Source organism: Mycetomoellerius zeteki, unplaced genomic scaffold (assembly GCF_001594055.1).
Source record: "Mycetomoellerius zeteki isolate Tzet28-1 unplaced genomic scaffold, Tzet1.0 scaffold151, whole genome shotgun sequence".
Classification (NCBI taxonomy): Eukaryota; Metazoa; Arthropoda; class Insecta; order Hymenoptera; family Formicidae; genus Mycetomoellerius; species Mycetomoellerius zeteki.
Genome location: NW_017256458.1, coordinates 209,300 through 225,880, shown reverse-complemented (window position 1 = coordinate 225,880; position 16,581 = coordinate 209,300). Strand labels below are relative to the sequence as shown.

The 16,581-nt window shown below is 33.3% G+C and overlaps 1 protein-coding gene across 5 annotated transcripts in view; it reads left to right on the top strand.

Annotated features, from left to right (window-relative positions):
* The window catches only part of LOC108720524 (uncharacterized), a 68,448-nt gene extending 52,120 nt beyond the window's left edge, over positions 1–16,328 (top strand). For all 5 annotated transcript variants that reach the window (XM_018444586.1, XM_018444582.1, XM_018444584.1 and 2 more), the window contains 2 exons: positions 13,355–13,643; positions 14,496–16,328. In XM_018444586.1, the coding sequence (XP_018300088.1) occupies positions 13,355–13,643; positions 14,496–14,624 (418 nt within the window). In that variant the 3' untranslated portion in view covers positions 14,625–16,328. The remainder of the gene's footprint in view (positions 1–13,354; positions 13,644–14,495) is intronic.
* Positions 16,329–16,581: the final 253 nt, after the last annotated feature.

Genomic DNA, 16,581 nt, shown 5'->3' with positions numbered 1-16,581 from the left:
TCTGTGACGCAAAACGCGCGACGCGACCTCGCAAATAACGAATGCAGTGCTCTAGTGAAACCAGTGTTTTTCTTCTATTGCGTACTATTTTACATACTCCCCACGGAGTATGAAAATACATTCCTGAATCGCTGCAAGGTCCTTGTTAAATAAATGGAAATCGTAAGATACCGATTACGAAACGCGACGAAGGACTTCGGACACGGTGTGCTCGAGTCGAATTTGTCTCTGTTTTTTTTTCGATATTTTATTTTTTAGTGATAATTTAACCGCGAATTGATCTCTTTTATCTTCACAAAAAACTGATATGCAATTTTGTGCTTATTTGTACATACAATGTTTAATTCTTGCAAATCGTCTTGTATTAGTAAACAGAATGAAAAATATACGAAGAAAAACTCACGCGCACGAATCGAGTCTCCGAAAGAAAGGAAAATAATAAACTACTTGCAATTATTGACTTTTTCGCGTGCCATCTTGCTTTTATCTGTACATTTCTAGCGGCCTATACTTACTACGCGTCTATACCATTTTCTTTGTTTTACCTATGTTATATAAATTTTCTTATTTTCTTTATAATTTCGCAGCACAACTACTCCAATATTTAACCATTTCAACTGAATGTATATGTATCTTATTCGTGATTAAAGGTCAATGCTCGACTCGTTTTTTAAATTGGCTTCAAAATAAAAAAGCCGCAACTTTTACGAACATATTTTCCACTTCATATCGTAGAAGCTGCGAGACTCGCGAAGCGAAATTCGGAGTAATCCAAATGCGTCCAAGTCGAAGCGGAGCGTGCCAAAGATTGTGGCCGGAGAATTTTGTCTTCGGAAACCGTGACCTACCTTAGAAAAGTTTAGAACCTTTCGAGATAATTTCCATCGCGATCAAATTGCCTAATTAACCATAGAAACATGAATTAACCATATTGAACAGTCGCCAAGCGAACCTTGTTGATCTTGAATTATTAATTAATCTAATGGCATCTAATCATATTATTATAATTTCGTTCATCTTATTGTAAAATCACTATGTATTAACATATCGTAGTAATCTCTTCCGCGAAGAATTAATGAATCTTAAAAATTTATAAAAAATTCTAAATTATTATTCGCGTATTAATTTGAAGAAATTATTTTTGATTCATTACGATAATGAATTTTATTTTACGAGTCAGCTCTTGAAGGCTTCTATAATTATGTTCAGCATAACCCTTGAGCACGTAGTTTTATTGCATTTGCTTTCGAGCAACCGTCTCACGTTCATAAAGACTAAAAGCATATTTACGAGGGCGTGTCGCGCGTAAAACGATGCAACGAGACTTATCTCGAAGAAGTCAGTAGGTTGAGACAATGGCGGCGATCGTGGCGTAAATTTTTCAACGGGTCTTCTTTCTCTCGTCGCATGTGTGAGAAAAACATGCTGTTACCACAAACTGGGTAATAATAACTCATCCTCATAGATGTGTGCGCGCCTCAAGCGGCGCTCGTTAATAATAAATAGATTAATAAATAAATCAAGAATGTACCTGTTAATATTCTCGTAAGCAATTGAACTATTTTTTATTACATACAGTATAATTTATATTAATTTAATCAAATTGCTTTATCATTATACTGACAAACAATCATTTTTTATTACTAACAAGATCTTTTCAAACTGATTTTTCTAATTATATTGTCGAAATATTTGAAAGTTCCAAAATTAAAATCAGAATGGATTGACACGTCGCGGCTCGACTGTAGTCGAGCAGTCGAGCCTCATGACATGATTTTTGCCCTCGACCTCCTCATCCGAATAACGCTCGCTCTCTATCTCGTTGATCTTCATTAAATTTCTTCACGAGAAATTTAGTCGTGCAGGTCCTCGCATTACCGTCAATTATCAATTACGCGTCGGTAAATGCAAATAACGTTGTTAAATGGATTATATTGCTGCTATATGATAGCTATGACAATAGTACCATAGCTATAACTATGACAATAGTAAGCAAGTAGCGTTGAATATTTTATCTATAAAGAATTGAATTTTTTATCACAGAGAGCGGTGGAATTTTGCCGGTTTGTACAGAGTTTTATAGGATGTGAACAAAATTCTTAAACAAGCATATTTTGAAGATTTTAAATTAAACCATTTATAGAGAATTTTTTACAATAAAAATTCGTCTTTTTAATTTTCAAAACTAAAAATATCTTAACGAGTCTTAATTTGTACATTTGTTAATTTAAAATTTATAGAGCCAACATCTCTAGATTTTCTCCTTTATAGAACGTCTATTAACTGTTTTGTATTAAGTAAAGTCGTGATCTCGACACATTGGTTTCAGGTAGTAAAGGTAGCTTCGAACGCAATAAACTTATCATCGCGATAAACATAGCCATTTCAGATATCTTGTAATTGAAGGCTAATTGAGTATTGTATCCATTCCTCTTGTGTATCCATTCTCTCTTCTCTCTCTCACTCTATAAGTATCGTAGGTACCGCGGGGAACCTATAGATCTATTCTGCAACTCTTAACGCATGTTTTGTTATCGTTATAACGGCACTGCACAGCTTTTTTACCATAATAACCTAACCTGCGCAGCGGCATTATAATGATAACGAAATTTGCGTTAAGAGTTAGACAGAATAGGCCTATGGTCCAGATACATGAAGTCGATCACGCAGTCGCACAACAGCATGATGAATCTGTGACAACACGCCGAACGCATGCACGTATTCCCATGCTACGTGACCCTATAACCAGTGGCTCGTATATAGTACAGATCGCGAAACTAGGTCGGGTCCATAATGCTCTCCCTTGTCTTTCGTCAACAATTCTCTTTTCCTTAAGATTTCTTGTATGGTTCAAAATTTCAACTACAAATAAGATATTACATTTACTTTAATTTTAGCCATAAATCTAGATTCTATTCTACATAATTGAAAAATTTATGTTAACACATTTCACGTGCCCCAAATAATCCACCCAAATCTTTGTATTTAACGTGATGAATAGGGTAACTCCGGCAAATACGCGCTGGGATTTACTTTAATAAATTAAATTTTTGATAGGTGCGGCGTATATACCGGAGTTTCCCTAAGTTAAAAAATGACACAAATATTATATAAAAAATTAAGACAAAAATGTAACACTTTGGAAATAAATTGTGGAAACATATTTCGTCAGTGAAATTAACATTTACAATATGTCAAATTAATGCGCACGTTTTATTTATTTATATCTCAGAATTTATATTTTTTAAAACTACATTTTTATGTTATCTGTTTTCTTACTCATAAATTGTATTATTTTAATACGAAGGAATATTAAATATTAATTTATTATAATAAAATATTCAAATAACAATCACATTATGTTAAAAATTCAACACAAAAATTTTAAGAACCGTAATTTCGCGCAACTATGATTCTATACCACAACTATGGTCCAAACACCCGCACGCACGAAAATACCGATATTTGTGTTACACCTACAGATAAATCGATTGATGTATTATAATAATGAGATAAATCGATTGGTGTAAAGAAAACACATAGTTGCTTTAAAAAATGTAGACAAGTGGATAATTTTTTAAATAAGTAACTGTGTGTTTGCTTTTGCACCAATTGATTAATATCATTATTCATAAAAGTATTAAAGTACAATTATTACAAAATGAATAATTTGTGATATATTTAATATTTTATATCAATAGATGCCAGAATAAAGTATAAAATATAACTCAAAATTTATATGTAGAATAATTAGAAGAGTCATCATGTAAAAAAAATCATGTAATTCCATTTAAAAAAGTGGAGATGATCTTTTGGCATCTCCATGTAGAAAAAAGCAACGTGACCAAAATACGTCTCCCTTGAAACTGAATCACTTTTATCTGAAACTTTTTTTCAATCTTACACGTCTCATTCTCGAGATATTTTTGTGCGTCAATTAAAATGAAACACCCAGTATATCTATGCGAGATCAGCCGTGACCCATATTCTTACCCCAGTCGTATAACCCCCATAATCGTTGGGCGAAGGGAAAAGAGGCGTTATGTACCCTGTGAAAGCTAGGGTATACGTCATTAAACGATAAGCAAGGCAGGGCGAATCCGTGCCGGTCGTTACTCGGGAATCTAAAAATGTCAAATGGCTCGATATAATATATAGTCAATCGTGAAAAGTTGCTCGGTAGTTGCTTTCGCTATGAGAAAGTCGCGAGTGACAAAGTGCAATACCGTCCTCCGCTTTCCGTCCGCCTTTGACCCTTTAACCCTTCGGGATGGTACACCTCGCATTAACTTTTTCACAAGTTATATTCAGGCGGCTGATAGTCTATCCGTTGACGACTAGGGACACATAGAGATGTCATGAGTCAAGAAAAGGTCGATATTTCGCTGGGTAATAGGAAAGTTCATATGTACATGAGAAAGTTCATAGGAGTGTTAAAAACACATAGATTATTCTAAGAGAGAATTTTTTTACGTTAAAATATTAATCAATATATGTGTGCATTTCAATTTAATATATCATTCATTTTTGAAAAGTGGAAGTCAATTGTAATTCGATAAGAAAACAATGAAGATTTACACACATATGTACATCTTATTATATTTTCTGTTAGTTTTTTTTTATGCTATCTGTAGTGTATTTTATATAGTATTTATAATAAAATAAATTATTTTAAATTTTATTTCCTTTGAAATTGTAAGTACTATAATTTTATCACACATTTTCTATTATATTTTTAATTCACTTTCTAACTGATATCTCCCTATAAATTAATGTAGCTATCCATGTTAAATATGTATATAGAAATTTTGATGTTAATATAATAGTTCCCATTTTATATCAATCAGACGTCTATACTTGTAATCATTCAAAATGTATGTTCATATATAGTTACTACTCGTGAGAACTTGGGAAAAGTATTTCAACGATGAATTCAATGAGTAATGAAGATAAATGGAGTGTCCCTGCATATGAAAGGCGCGCATGCGTTAATTGGTTGACAGAGTTCCTTTCACAAAGAAGAAGTCTCTATGCGTGTTACGCATCGCCGGAAATGAATGAATCTTAAATAAGTTACGGACAATTCCTCCAAAGACTCTTCAAGAAAAACGCTCGTATTCTGCGTCCGTATCTTATCTCAGAGAGAGAGAGAGAGAGAGAGAGAGAGAGAGAGAATGCACCGTTTCAAACTACATTTTTCTTTGGAGCTTTGTAATAAAAAATAAATCATAACCGATCTTTGTCTTTGTCCAAATGTAACACCGTCAAATGTTCTTATTTAGATTACTTCAAAATTTATCTTGATTTCTGCAATTTGTGATTCGCGTGCCGTTTCGCCAGAGTCATTGAAGTCGTACGACATACGTAAACAGTGCCAAATCGATACTGCTCGTGTTCCGCTAGGCAACTAGTTGCACAACCAAGTCACAATCCTGGAACGTTCATGTTTTACTCTCTTTCTTTTCTAACATAAAATCTTTCATTTAGTATTGACTGCAGTCAATCGTTCGATTATTGTGTTCTTCGATTATTATCTTAACTCTGTACTTATTATAAAGGAGAATTGCTTTTATTTTCGTTTATTCAATGTCGAATATTATTATTTCGATTATTTTGTCGAATTTTTTTCGTTTATTCAATGTTGAATATTATGCATATTTTATGTGTTTTAATTTTTTATGTATTTCTTACGAGAACGGTGAAACGGAGACTCGAACCTCCTTAAATATACCAAAAGCGCGAGTAGAATGCGATCTACTTCAAGCTGCTGACTCAACGTGTAAATTTCCGGGCTATTTTTAAGCTGCCGCTGTGCGCATCTTCGAAAATACCATGACAAGCGAACAAATTAGGGAGTTTTTGCAATACCGTGTATCCAGATACACGCTAAAGTCACATTATTTAGTGGAAAGTCGAACTGCGCATACGCACGATCCCCGAAGAACGAGTACATGTGCGGTACACGCATGATATCCTAACTAGGCGCGACGGCCATGATGTCGAAGAGAAGAGAAAATGGGTCACAGACTTTCCTGAAATAGGTCGCTTCTTGATACAAGTCAGCCGGGGCTTTCACGTGACGGAAGCAAATCTCGGCTTATACGCGTTACGAGCTTGCAGGGTCCGTTTGACGATTGAGCTTCTGTCATACAAAAATGAGAACCTCGCAAATGTCTCAAATAGATAAAATAACATTAGCTGCGTAGAAGTAAAAAATTTGATATTAAAATGATATTAAAAATTATATATACATAGTTATAAATATCGTGATCTTAATTGTGATCCTTTTTACTTCTATATAGCTAATTATATTATTTGAGATATTCTCACGATTTTCATTTTTATATGACAAAAACTCTCAAAATCATCAAAGAATTTTGTAAGCTTCTAATGCAGACATGATTCACTGACAACGAGTAGAAGTAAAAAAATCGTGATTTAAGATAAGACCGCCCAAGAGTATATATTTTTTCTTTCATGCTGTATAACTTGTACAAGAATCCGAGTTTGAGCAATAAAACGCTTAAATTATTTGATATTTTTCAACATATTTCATAGCAGAATTACAGAAAATATAAGTTAAATAACTCTTGATCATTTGTCGTGATTAGAATATTATTACAATTTAATAAAATTTAATTATTATTAAACATGGTAAAATTTGTAACGTAAAATATAACAAAAAAATTCTCTCTGTGTATATACAAGTATATACAGTTAGTCACAGAAAGGTTACAACACTTTTTTTAAATGGGTTTCAGAATGAAGTCTGCTCACTGGAGCGATTGGTTTTTACTTATGGATCTAACCAGTTACGTTGAGCCGACGAGCAAGACTGAGTTCCAAAATCTATTGAAAAAAAATGTTGCAACCTTTCTATGACCCACTCTACATATATAGATGCACTATCGTTCATAAGTTTGTTTGCAATATTCTCGCACGAAAACTTAAGTATTTTAATGAAAAAAATCGTAAGGAAATGTTTAAAAATGTATTTTAAAAAGAAAAGATGGAGCTTTATATCGGCTTTAAATTTGAATTTTATCTCTACGATATTTCATTCCTAAATTATATAAAATTGAAAATTGATATTTTTTAAAACTTTTTGTTATTTTTTAAAAGATTGTACCTAAATGAAACATCATTGGATAAAATTTTACAAATAAATATTTTTAAATAGAGTTTTTAAGCTCTTTAAAATGCTTTTTGAAAAAATTGATACTATGATTTTTCGTAAAAATATCGAATTTTTTTGTTGCGTAAAATGTTTTTTAACTTTGAAATTAAAAAGTTGACGAAAAAAAGACAAAAGAAAAAAACGTTTATTATAATTGTGCTTGATTCATATAATTTTTTTAAAACCTTTTATTCGACCGAATTTAATAATTTTTATTAAATTGACAATCGAAAATGCATATATAAAGTATTTTAGTATATTATCATAGTAAATTGTACATATTATAATATACTGTATGTATATTGTATATATATATATTATACGTATACAATCAGCGAAAAGATAATTTTTTTAAAAAGCCTAATAAGAAAGGAATTTACTTAATTTCGCACTTCGAGATGTGATGGAAACCAACACGCCTTGCTTCGTCCTTATTTTGAATATCCCGAATAATGTTTGTTCTATCTCTTGGTTTCTTACGCCAGAGAAGAGAGCCGGATAAACACTCGATAGATTATTTCGCATCGGCCAAAACAGAAAACACTCGATAGAAGGCTTTCCTCTTGGCAAAGCGACCAGCCCTAAAATAACGCGTGATTCTCTCTCTCTCTCTCTTTCTCTCTCTTTCTCTTCGCTCTAGAGAGAAAGGAAACAGACAAATCTCCGAGAGAGAAAGAGTGAGAAGGGAAAGGGGAGGAGAACATTAGAAAGAGTTAGAGGAAGAACAGATGTTGCAAACGCGCTTAAAAATAAAGTCTTACGTTGCTGTTCAAGTTCGCTCGCGTGAAGAAATTAGCCAAGTTCTTTTTCGAAGGCGAGGCAGGGACATTTTGGTCGGTCTTTTGGTTAGAGCCTCGAATTTTTATAAGGATAAGAGCACGATGGAATGTATGAGGGTCAACTTCGCACTCGGTAGAGCGTGAGAGAGTGAAGGAGAGAAGGCGAGATCTCTCATAGAGATTGCCGGGCTGTCAAATGTTGCTGGACGCAATCGAAAAATGACGACCACCCACGGCGGCCACATGTACTACGTAATTAAAGTGCCCAAGGACACCAACGATGGCAACGAGAGGTAATCGCACACTTGCATTACATAAGCATCCTCGATAATACCCCTTTCTATATCCACTTCAGAAACTTCGGTTTCTTCTTTGTTCGCGTCCTGTTCATATCATATTCCGTTCGCCGCATGTGAAATGTCATATTCTGAAAGCGGTCAGTTTTTATGATTCTTATGGAGTCAATGTTCTCCGATAATCATGAATATTGCATAACATTAGAGCTCTAGAGAGATAGCTTTTTTTAATACCCTTCAATTCTTGCGAGACGTTTGCATGTTTCTTACAGTAAAAAATTTATGAGGTCACGTAGAAAATAGTAAATTATTAATTTTTTTAAATTTTATATTCACGTATAAATGTATATAAATTTTATGCACATTACAGGGTATCCCCAGATTTTCCGTACAAACTCTGATAGTATAGGTCATTAAATGTTTTACTTAAAAGTTACAGGAAAAATATAAAGTCTGCAAGAAATGAATTTTTCACTTAAATTTACATTTTAAAATGCGTCAAAAATATAATAATTTATTATATTAGTTCATTTCTTGATGTGCTTGTGTTTGATAAACTTAGTATTTATTATTTGAAACAATGCGACACAAAGTAAACATCAAGTAACATATTATAAGTAATGCTTTATCCGATAATGCACTACGAAAAACAAGTACGACATTGGTTAAACGAACATTATTCCGAATTGTTTAGAAAGATCAATATTTCAGCCTCCAAGATCAACAGATTTAACGCTTTTAGACTTCTATGTGTGGAAGACATTGAAAAACAAAATTTATTAAATATCATATTAAGAGTCGAATTAATATAATACAAAGACTTACAAGAATTACACAGGTCTGCGGAAATGAGACTTTGAAAAGTCCACTGATTGTGAGATGTAGGAGTGGTTTCCAATGTAATTTTTTGCGCTGAATTCAAATCTGGCCACAGAAATTGTTTAGCACGTCAGGATTTTAAGATATTGTAACCTAAAATTACGAAAAAGTTGTTTTTTAACGTCTTCAGATTGCAATAACTTTGAAACGTAATAATATTCGTTGATTTGGCCAATAGATTCGAATTCAGCATAAAAAAATCTACAGCAATGCATATATGTATTTTCCAAAATGGTCAAATATTTACAACTGCTGGAACAAATTGTATTAACAAATTCCTTGTTCTTTAATAAGTGCTTACGTACTAAAGAACCGAACGCTTCATTGGACATTTTTTGATACTTTGCATCAAAGGTTTTTTGGGTCGCTGATTACGAATTTAAAGTCGAAATTTAAACATTCCAAATGATGAATCCAATATGGTGGTCCAAAATTTATTTCAAAGCTTATCTAATAGTTATAAATTATGACGATTTTTTTTAATTTCGACTTTAAATGCATATATAATATATGTTTTTTATATTAGTAGTTACTTGAAAATTATTGATCTAAACATGACATTTCATGTATATAACTAGCTTGATATTGCTCGTTCATTGTCTCATTCCGCATTTTTTCCCATTCTCTTTCATGCTTTTTTTTTTCGTTTTAGCCGCCTCCTTTCTGTCTTCTTCTCATGTCGCTTTTTTTTTCATCGCGAGAATAATCGGCTAAATTTGATCATCGCGTAACCTTACTCAAAGAGCGACGTCTCCTTTTCGAAGGTCCTTCAACTCCTGATCGATTGTATAAACCTAGGAAAGGGTTACATATTAACCAGAGATTCAAATCTGCTAGGTATACATACATGTACACGTATACGTGAATTATGTTCAGCCTAAATTTTTTTTCTAGGCTCTTAATCGTAGCTATACAAACTCAGTATTGTTCGTTCAAGTAATTCGAGATCCGTTGGATACTTATGCTACTCATATGAATTATAAAACTTTTATATTAAACAAATTTTAACCTCAGATGACATCTATATCAAAGTAAGTGAATTTCTACTTATACATATTTTAATTCTGTAAATAAATTTTACAATCCATAAAGTCAGTTTTGTGGTGCACTGTAATTCGTGGTAGCCATCGCTCCAGCAAGAAAGAAATGCGAGAAATAAAAGAAACTCAATCGTGTCTCGAATCTCGCCTTTAGCGAAGTTATCTTGGATTTGATCGAATAATCTCATAAAAACTAACGAAAGAAAAACGGAGATCGATTGCAATCGATCGCACCATCGGAAATTCGAGCCGGTCCTCGTTTCCTATCCGTCTAGACGTTATTTCAAAACGACCGATTATACCACACAGCCATCTCATTGCGACGAACGTTAAGCCAGGAAATAAGCCATCAAATTTCTCAATGGTATCTAATATGTAATGATAATTTTGAACTTATGAATTTGTCATAAATTTCCGCATTGGCAGTTAAAGATCAAATTATATTACATGTATATTTATAGGATGTCCTACAACTATTGCATTACCTTTTAAGAATGTGTTCCTAAAATAATTTTGAATCGTAAATCCTGATACGAAAAGAAACGAAACAATTTTGGTAAACAACCAAAATTTTGTGAATACACAATCAGAATAAAAACACAAATGTGAATACACAATTGAGCAACTAAAAACTCTTAAAAAAAAACGGTCTAAGCTTGATGACCAGAAGTTAGCGTGCACACGTACGTTACCGTGAATAGGTAACAGAGCATCATGGCGCAATTAAGCACAGCACAATGACGAAGTTAATGTCACGGTCATTGCGCAACGGCGTGATCGCAATTGAGCGCAATTTATTCGTTGTGCCCGCAACTGATCGGGTGTCGTCGGATATATAGGGCGACGCGTTTAACATTGAGGATGTTAACAATAAAAATTTTTTTTGTACGGGATTAATGATAAATCAATTTGTTGACATAAATCATAAGCGATACGAATAATCGATATATATCATTAACGCGGATACCTTTCTTGACTGACGATACCTTTATATGACATTTTCGATATCGGATGTAAAATAATTGTCTGAAAAAAAATATTCGGTACACTTAGTGGCATAAGAGCATTGTACGCAGCTTTCCGAAAGAAGCAGAGTATATTAAAAATTAAAGTTATATTTTAAAAGTACATTATATGCAGTAAATTGCATTTACTTAGTATAATGTTCAATCGCCATTATTAAAAGATGCAGCTTCGACCGTTATATATATATATATATATATATGTATCTAAAATAATGTACACTAATCATACAGTGCTATTCCTAATAAAAAACTGAGTCGAAAAGTCCTTTAGCATTTTGCAATTTTCGCAATAGACTTTATAGACTTTAATTTTTATTTATTGTGTATTTATTTATCAATCAAAAGTTAAACATATGATGTCTATACTCTTATTATAGAGACTGTAACCTAGAATGAATTTTACTAATGCCATCTTTATTAAACAACTACGAACTATCATTTTGTTCTTTGAACACTTTCCTTTCACATAAAGAATCATTTATACTGGCCGTAATCTGTAAAAATTGACCAACCACAGTTGAATGAGAGGGAAATAATCGATTACGATTGATCAATTCTTACAGATTACGGCCAATATAAATAATCCTTAGCTTTGACGACATTACGTTCCATTCACTCGCGAGCATTTGTCCTTATTTAACATTTAATAAATAACAAAGATGAAATGATTCTATGAGCGTTGTGAGTCAAGTGGAACTCGCCCCAAATCGAAATGCACGTGTAATATTTTCAGAGAAATCAAATACTTAAGAGTCTGAAAATTTCAGAGAAAACTTTTCGAGAAAAATCGCGCGCACTCTCATGATAAGTAATGTAGATACGGAAATGTTATGATATAAATTTCTACGTGAAATAACAAATTTGTGGCGCTTACTAAAGCAATTCAACTTTTGTCTTAAATGGAGACAAGAGATTTATATGATTAAATTGAAGGCGAAATTTGTGAAAATTTATTTCAAGGAAAGAAACATAAATGGACTACTTATTACTATATATTTGAAATATGGAAAATTAACTTGTAATACAAAATTTTTTGAAAATACAGAAGTTTTCTGTGTGTGTCATTGAAAACGGGCTTGAAAATTTTGATTTTTGCCATGATTCCATGAATTCTAAGGAAGTGAAACTATGTTCAGTATTCCTTTTACTGAAATATAATCACTTTCGTCTTTAACGTAACCATACGAATCTTCTGTCCCCTTTTAAGAAATGTGAACTTGATTTATAAAATTATTGTAAGTTTCTAAATAACTATATTTAGAAATTTTAATTGGATTTCTATCAAGTCGAGTTGTTTATTTTCCTGATTATAATAACATAAATAGGTCAATATCGATAATCTTGGTCTTACGCTCTATTGCTTCAAAAGTTTTCATTAAGCTGACTATATTAAGAAAGAAAATGCCTGAGTGCACAAAATGACGCTTGGACGAGTAAAATAAATGTTAAGTTCCGATTGAAAGAAATTGCACAATTAAACCGTTGGTTTAACAATGTTAATTATGAATGCAATAAAGTTTACTATTGCATTACTATGTGATCTATTCAATTTTACATTTTCTTTAAATAACAATCAGTCAGTGTTTCTTATATACATATACATCAAAACAGTTTTGTTCCTAGTATTAACGATCTTTTATATTGTATCAAGAAATTATCTCGTGCTAGAAAGCATTTTTCATGTAAAACGCAATTTTTATACAACGAGATCCATCATTAAGATATCGTCCAGAAGCACGTACCATTATAGCGATATTATCAAATATAGGATGATTCATATGTGACATATAAGAAACGTTATATATATATATATATATAATACTAGATTTCTTATTTAAATTTAAGAATGAAATTTTTATAAAATGATATAAAATTTTTAATTACTTATTTATCTCATATTTATAGAAGTAAACTCTTTGATACATGAAATTCAAATGCACATAGAGAATAAAAGAGGCGCATAACAACAGTACTTGATAAGTTCAGTTTTAGAAAGACATGCGATGTATTTAAAAGTACTGTGCAATTGAAAAGTAATAATTTGCATTGAATTGCAATGAAAGTAATAATCGTTATCTGAACAAAAACAACGATTAATCGCGAATTATTTAAACGAGAAGAAATTAAAATTAAATGTGACAATGTTTTCTGATTTTAGTACGGACAGCGGCTGGGACAATCCATTCAGACCGGATGGCGATCTCTCCCGGGAAGCCGATGAGATCGTCGAACTAATAAAGGGTGGGAAACCGATCACGCCAACTCCAGGTCAGAACGCACCGCCGTTACCGGGATGCGATGGCAAATCTGGCGACTCGAGTACCAGCCCGCTTCTCAAATCCGCGAATTGCCACGCTAACTCGTCACCGAGGCCCGGCCAGGAGAATGGCAGTGCACGAGGTGGCACTCCTTCGAAGACTGCCGGCAACCAACCTGTTAACGAAAAGGTGAGGTGTTGACGAAAAGGCTGCATCACTGCTCTATACAATAACTTGTTCAATTTTTGTTTCTAACGCTAATTGTTAATTTGATAGCACAGTGTTTATATTTAAATAAAAAATAAATAAAAAGTCTCTAAGAGCCGACGCAAAATATTGTTGCGAATTATGATTTATTCTATATAATAATACAACAAACATACACTGTTTACGTTTCGACCTACACTGAAAAAAATATGTGTTTGTAATTACATGATTATGAAGGATTTTTTTAAATATTGTAGCCCACATAGAAAATTACTGCAGATCATATTAATTTCATTATGTAATATATATTTTCAAGATTCCATTGAGAACATGAAATTTTACATGCAAAATATCAAATGTAAAGGCGATCAGACCTATTAGCCGCTTTGCTTTGTCCATTGTTTTCTAGGCACGTTGAGTTTACAGATTCTGATTGGCTACAATAAACATGGTGTCCAGCAAAATCTGGCTAGTCAATTCAAAAATAATTCCAGGACATTCCAGGTAAAAATCCTGGTTTTTCCAAGATTTATATATATATATCGGTTAATTTTCGTTATTTAATTAATTTTCATCCTAATCATAGGTCGGAACGTAAACCATTTGTTGTATTATTATATAAAATAAATCATAAAATTAGCAACAATATCTTGCGGCTTTTAGAGACTTTTTATTTATCTTTGATTCATTTTTTGAGAGTCTACACAATTTCACTAATTGTTCATATTTAAAGTTTGAAGGTGTGCCGAATTAAACTTGAACATTATTAGATACAAGAATCAAGACAAAAATGAAGATAAGTTAATCAGCCATTCGTAATGATGTCTGGTTCAGGTCGGCGCATCTCGGACCGCAACGGTGGAAGTTGCGAGGATGACGGCGCAGGGCCCGGGCGACGCGTCACAAGTCGAGCACGTCACCCTGAAGAAGAAGCCTAAGTGCAAGTGCTGCGTGCTGCAGTAATGACCGCGCGACGGAGCCAGCGGGGACGCGCACGAGAGACGATCCTCCTCCATCGGGAGCGTAACTTCAGCTTCGTGGCTATTGAAGAAATCACGACTGGGCAACTCGAGGTATCGAGGACGCATCGATGAAGAAGCGACTCGAAGAGGATGCCGGAACAGGAAAACGCCGGCATTCCAAACACGCTCGAGACCTGGAGAACAGGTCCAGAAGATAATTTCTCAGAGGGAGAATAAGGTTTCATCTTTAAAGAAAGTGAAAAAAAGTGGAGCGAAATATTGGAAACGATGAGAATATGATTGGATATACGAGAACATCAGATTGTTAGAAATCTGAAAAAAATGAAACGAGCAGCAACTCAAACAAGATGTCAAAGAAGCTTCTTGTATCTTTCAATCATGAAGAAAAGGGAAACAAGAAAGAATATTTGGATGGAAACAAGAGCAAGTTTAATCGGAATGTGAAGAAAATGAGATAAGAGGCTATCGATTCTTGTTGAGGAGATTGGAATCTCTCTTAAAATGCTCTGGAACATGAAGTTAACCCTTGCCGTGGAAGATTGGACTCTCGCCAGGCTATCTCTGGCTTTCAAGCACGGAAAAGAGGAATCCACGTGGAGGATGAGACAAGGAACGTCAGTGCGCGAACATTGAACCGCTTTTCGAGAGACAATGATATTTTAATGATGTCACGAGAGACCAGAGTTAGGAAAGAAATGGAAAAAGAAAGAGAAAGAAAAAGAAATATATATATATTATACATACAAAACTATATTGTAGATACAGAATGGTAGCTGTATAGCTTATATGCTTTTACTATCGTGGTTAATAATCATCAAGATTATCGTGATTTAAAAAATGCATCGTACGCGTAGAGCGAGAAAGGAAAAGAAAGAATGTACGAGAGAGAGCGCGAATGTGAACAAGAGAGAAAGAGAAGGATGATGAATAATATGACTATAGGTAGGAAGAGTGTGCGCGACATGCGAGGCATGTAGGCTGCGTTTAGGGATCGTGCTATCAGCGCTGTTTGTGTCATACTATCCTTACTTCACGTTCTAATGCACGATGAAGATAGAATGACACAAATAGTGCTAATAATGTCTCCCCGAACGCAGTTGTAAAGTTCCATGGGACGTCATTCGTCCGTTAGATCTCGGTGCGAACAGATACATCGCCGTTTTTGAGGAAGCTAACTTGGCAGCTTTGATCAATCTTTCTTTGCACTGCGAAGGATATTCAACGCGTCGAACATCACTATATACAGAGAGAGTGTGCCAAATATACCGCATGCTCAGTCGCATCTACAAATTTCTTGATCAGTTTGGATCAGTTTTTCTTCAGTGTCACATTATACTGTTTCGTCACGGGTGCAACATATTGTATATGGCATATCCAACCCACCTTTGATTGTTTATAACTTTTATAAAAACGAACACTAAACAAATTTTGTCCAACATAATTAACAACTTTTTTTCAATTAAAACACTAGACAAAGGATACAACAATATCAAACAAATGTATGTATCTTTATTAAAAATTATGAGTAATATAAAATAAACAGAAGTTTCGAAAAAAATCATTTTGAAAAAAGCTGGATATGCCATATCGAAAGTGGCATTGAAGAGTTAATAATTTTGCACTTTATTTTTAATTGCTTCTAATTTAGAAATTAACCGATATGTCGTCTATGATCGAGAGAGAGTACGCAGTTTTTGGCACTCTGTACAATAGATAGGCGTTTATTTTATTAAAGTGGTTCTTTAGTAAAGTATCAAAAATTTGAGGCACTTTATCAGTGTCCACTCAAAATCACAAATATCTGCATAATTTGAATAAAATGTTAAAACTACGTGTATATTTTAATGAAATAGTATAAAACACACAATAGTATGCAAAAGTGATGAAATAAAAAGAATCTTTGTTTTATTTCTTAATTACATTATATCTTCAATTAA